This window comes from Bemisia tabaci, chromosome 4 (assembly GCF_918797505.1).
Source record: "Bemisia tabaci chromosome 4, PGI_BMITA_v3".
Lineage (NCBI taxonomy): Eukaryota > Metazoa > Arthropoda > Insecta > Hemiptera > Aleyrodidae > Bemisia > Bemisia tabaci.
Genome location: NC_092796.1, coordinates 16776296 through 16781296, shown reverse-complemented (window position 1 = coordinate 16781296; position 5001 = coordinate 16776296). Strand labels below are relative to the sequence as shown.

At 39.0% G+C, this 5001-nt stretch overlaps 1 protein-coding gene across 1 annotated transcript; it reads left to right on the top strand.

The window, feature by feature from the left end:
• Nucleotides 1-668: 668 nt before the first annotated feature.
• LOC109034400 (uncharacterized) lies at nt 669-4341 on the top strand. Its single transcript, XM_019047523.2, has 3 exons — nt 669-1082; nt 1941-2248; nt 3423-4341. Exons 2-3 carry the CDS (start codon nt 1986-1988, stop codon nt 3859-3861), a joined length of 702 nt encoding a protein of 233 aa, XP_018903068.2. The 5' UTR covers nt 669-1082; nt 1941-1985; the 3' UTR covers nt 3862-4341.
• Nucleotides 4342-5001: the final 660 nt, after the last annotated feature.

Below are 5001 nucleotides of genomic sequence, written 5' to 3'. Positions count from 1 at the left end.
CTAAAGTCAGTCCATCATTTTCTCCCTTAGTCTATAGGAACCACCCATTTCAACTAATAGGATCGCTCCATACTCCCTATGTTTTCTTTGTCTATCGATTTGTCTATCAATTTCAACAATCAGCCCGCTGCTTATGTAAAATTAACCGCATGCATGCTACATATGTATATTATTTGAATGATGTAAAGAATCTTAGGCAGCTACTTTTACATGTTTTTGGATTTAAAAAAAAAAAATACACAATAATCAAACAAGAATCAAGGTTTTACAATTTCGCCATTAATAATGTGGTACCAAACATGGGTTCGACTGTCATTTTCAGTATACTACCTCTACGCAGTGACCTTTTTCTACCCTCTGTGCGCTCCATGCAAACTCTTGAACGTAAGCCTTAAATTTTTGCCGTGCAGAACAAGTTTTTCACCGAACAGACGAATGCGACGAGCAATATCGACAACCTCAGCTTAGTTTTTAATCTGCGCTCTGCCAGGCGTCAATGGCGTCATCAACTTCCTGGATTTTTCCGACGGTGGCAGATGCTGTAATTTATTCATGCCTTTTTATTTTTTGGTGAAAAATATTAAACTATTTAAATATATTTTAGGGGTGCTAGATAGATTCCAAAACAAACTTGAAATGATCTGTAATTATAATGAGTATCCGAATGTTCATCAGTATGGCGTGGCTTGCTTTGCGATGTATTGACTGATCTGCCATTTAAACCTATGGAAAAGGATCGATAAACAGGGTGTTCGCAACGAACGCATTAATAATCGATTCTTTACCATAGCTTTAATAGGGGAAATATCGAAAATCGATCATTTACACCTCGTCGCTGCTTTTCATCACTCAGAGGAAAGGTTTTTTAAAATTAAATTAGCAACAACGCTGCATTCTGACGTTTAAATCCAAGTTTAGCTCGGTTGACGCAAAAAATTAATTGATCCAACCTTGAAATTTGCGTCCATCATATTGACATAGGTAGTCCCTTACTTCTCAGTTTTACAGTCTTGAATTTTTAACTAGAGTAAGAGTGCGTCTATAACGCGTAGGACTACCAATAATGTCGAGTCTTCCAACATGTAAGTTAATGCCTGTCTTTTATAATTCATGAAGTTATAAGTTTTGAAGTTTCAATTTTATCTGTCGCAGGCAATTAGCAATCTCCGGCAATGTGTAAGCCACTGCTAATAAATAAAAAATCGTAAAATATAAAAATATCGTAAAAGAACAAGATTAGAGTTTTGAATGTTTTGCCCTTAGTTGAAATTGAAAACTTGAAATATACGTTTTTCCTCCACAAAAGCATGGTAGCACGTAGCATACGTGCTATAAGCCCTGGATAGACGATCAAATTCCGAACCAATTCCGATCAAAGTAGACATGCTGATGACTGATGGTCACCATCTACCATCAAATTTTGACGGGCCGCACTATTTTGTTCAAAGTGAGATCAGAATGGAGTGCCACCATTCATCATTTCCTGCCCCCAGGAAACATTTCTGTCAAGTTTTCATTTTAAAATTAAGCAAATTAATGAGTTTAAGACTGATGACTCCCGACACGTTGATGGTAATTGGTTCGGAGATTTGATCGTTTATCGAGACCTTAAGAGCGTGTAGTGCAGTCGGTGATCTTGGATGAGTTTGGGTCGGACAGGCAACTAAACTAACTGCCTGGCAAAGCGGAGAGTATCACTGTGATTTGAAGGAGCTCGGTCGTGCTTTTGAAGTTCTGTACCGATGACCTGTTCACTATAGGTATGAAAGCAAATTATTCCACTTGATGAATAAACGCGCATGCTGCTTGCGGGTGGGAGACAACACATAGTAATAAATACAAATCAACTTTGTGAATATCTTTGGTGTTTAAAGTCAAGGGTTTCTTCTTTATCTTGTTCCCCTTTTTATGTGCTTAAATTAAGTTGAACTGCGTTTCAGGAACATGAACGCATCAGCGGTACACGGAACATATCTGCTTTCTTCATGAGTTGTTTCGCGGTCGTGTTATTTTGCCTCCTATTGAGCAGGGGCATGGGAACTAAGATGACTTACGGTTCCGTTTGCGTTGATACTGGTGACGTCATAAAGGTCTCCTACTTCTCCTGCCGTCAAATATTTTTGCCTCCGTACCACGCGGCCTTTGCCTTAAACAGACACCACATCATGCATATTGGAGGTAGAGGAGGCAAACTCCGTCCGCAAATTGCTTTTGTGCGGATGTTCCGAAATCTTTGGACAAAATTTCCGTAAGTTACGAGATAACAAAAATTAGTAAAATTTTCTCTGACTGAAAAGTTTGAGGATGCAGGTATTGGCATAAAGAAGGCAAATAGGGTACGCATAGCGCCTTCAATCTTCGAGATAGGCTAGAAAGCATCTTCTGTGCAGCAAATGGTTATCTATGCGCGTATTTGTCATTCGTGCTCTCGATAAATCTAGCTTCGCAGTAAATTATGTGAAATTCTGCCGAACGATTTTGACGCCAACCTGGTTTACGCATACCTTTACTACTAATAAACAACACAATTATTCGCTAAACTGAATCTTCAGTCCATTGAAGCTCGCTCATTCTGTCAACCGGAGAAGTTGGTTCGTGCGACTTAGAATCCCGTCCTCTTGCTGGACCAAAAATTACCCTCTTAACTTATTGTTAGAATAACTATGGTTTTTTCACCGTGTGTCACTTCCTAACCTGACAAATTAGCTCAGTTACACTTTTCAGCAGGTGGGCGATCCAATCGTCAAGAGCACTGTCGCGATAGAAAAAAGAGCAATAACTGTCAAATTTTCGAAATCGAGTTTTCTTCAAAATTCGTCTAATCTCTCTTAGATGAAATCACTGGAATAGCTAAAACACATTAATTCATCTGAATTGTATAAAAACGACACATGCGAAAGCCGCAAGTGCGCAAAAAATGACGTAGATGGGCAAAACAGTTGTAAATTACATTATTCCTCCAGAGAGCCAATGAAAAATAGTGCTTACAAATAAAGCCATCTTCTGCCAATTTTTAGACTGGAAATGTGTTTGTTGTGTGTCCAAAACGCAACCACGAAAGCATGCAGAGGAAAGAACTTACGGCTGTCTTGCCTGGCGCTGGCCTAACATGAAAATGAATAATACCCCTTTTATATACTTTAAATAAAATCGGTTGAGTTTTAATCACCCAAACGATTCATAGGGGTCTTCCGGATGATTAGTGGCAGTTTGACAAAGAACGGAGGCTTCTTTCAATAAAATTCTCCGGTCAGACGCTTCGAAGTCATCCCAAAACTTCATTATTGCACTTACTGCTCTCTTTGCTATCACGACAGAATAGGTGATCGGATCGCCAATCTTAGTGTTTAAGAAAAACTCTTAATCTGCATGTTAACCCCTAATACCTAATATTGAGACGAAATTTCAAATTTCATACTCAGGGTGGAAGTTCTAAAGCCGGACCCGGCCCGGAAGCCGGTCGTAGAGAAAGGGTTGATAATCGCTGCGAGGATGAACAGGCTCTTCGATGCTCTGCCATTTCGGCGCCTGACTTGCAACTGCCGGCATTACACGGACTACTTCGTCTACGGTAAGACTTTCGGCAGCTGGAAGACCTTCGGTGAGGGCTACTGGCCCATCGACGCTCGCTGCCCCCTCCATCGCGAGATCACCAATGAAACGGACGTCACAGCTCCGGACTTCACCCTGCTGGACAAGTACGGCAAGCCATACCGACTCCTGTCGAACTGGACGAACCCTATCGAAGACGGAGCTAGGTTAGACGAGGTGGAGAAGGCGAAGAAGAGGTCCAAGGAGAAGTATGAGAGGTCCATAAGGGAGTATGAGGAAGGATTGATAAAAATTACCACCGAAGTCTAGAGGGGTTAGTTATGTGATTTGGATGTTACATCGTCAATAATCTAAATAATAAATACCATAAAAATAAGAACTAATAATGAACACAAGGAACTTTCTTGGAAAAATAAGAATCATAATAATACATGAAATCAAAATTAAAGAGTTAAACAGTATAAAGAGAATTTTTAACGGTTCATTTTTTGGCACCTTCACTCAGTGGCATACATGAACCATTTTTCGTGAGCATCGAGAAACGCAAAAAGAACTCCTATAAATGTTTAAATTAAATGTTGAGTATTTGGGAAGTTAGGAATCTGAAATTATAACTCGTAATTGGAGAGTATGAAAATGTAGACAATTGGACGTATTTATGCTAAAAGGAGCTATGTGCATAGGATTTGCATAAGACATTGTTCCTTTTAGCATAAATACATCCAGTTTATACTCATATTTAAAATTGTAAATCACTCATGGGAAAACCGTTAAATGATCTTCATGATATTTTAGTCTCTTTGCGTCTTTCCGACTCCTTAATTATTGCTGTTTTTCATCCAGTCTGATATAGTGCGTCAGACCTCAAAATGTTGCATGCAGGTAAAAAAAAAAAACATGCGATCATGAATTCGGAGAAAAAATGAATTCAGCGTCATTAGGAAGTTGAGTCTCCCCATCCTCAAGTGTAGAATAACAAAATACACAACCCGCGTTGAAGGTAAAATACTTACGCTGCATCATCTGGTTTTAAATCAGCCCTACGCCAAATTGCATAGAAACCATCTGTCGTAAAGAGCAAGTTACAATAAAATTTCGAAGGAAGTGCGAAGACAGAAACTTACGAAAATCGCCTACTTTCCCCACACTATCAGTTGCAACACTATTAGTTAGAAACACTAAATAATTGTAGATGTAGAAGAGACTAAAGCTCAGTTCTTTATATCCTCAATTAAAAAAAAAAAAAAAAAAAAAAAAGACCGAATTTGAATGAACATCGATGGATGCCTTCCTACATTTTAGTGTGTTTTCCGAGAAAAATACTCTACTTTTTGATTGGTGAGAGAGTAAAGGGGAGTCTGCTGGATCGATCGAATGTGTTTGTGTCAGTTTAAAAGCAATAATAGCACCACGAATCATGGTAGAATCCCAAGAGAGACATTTCACTAA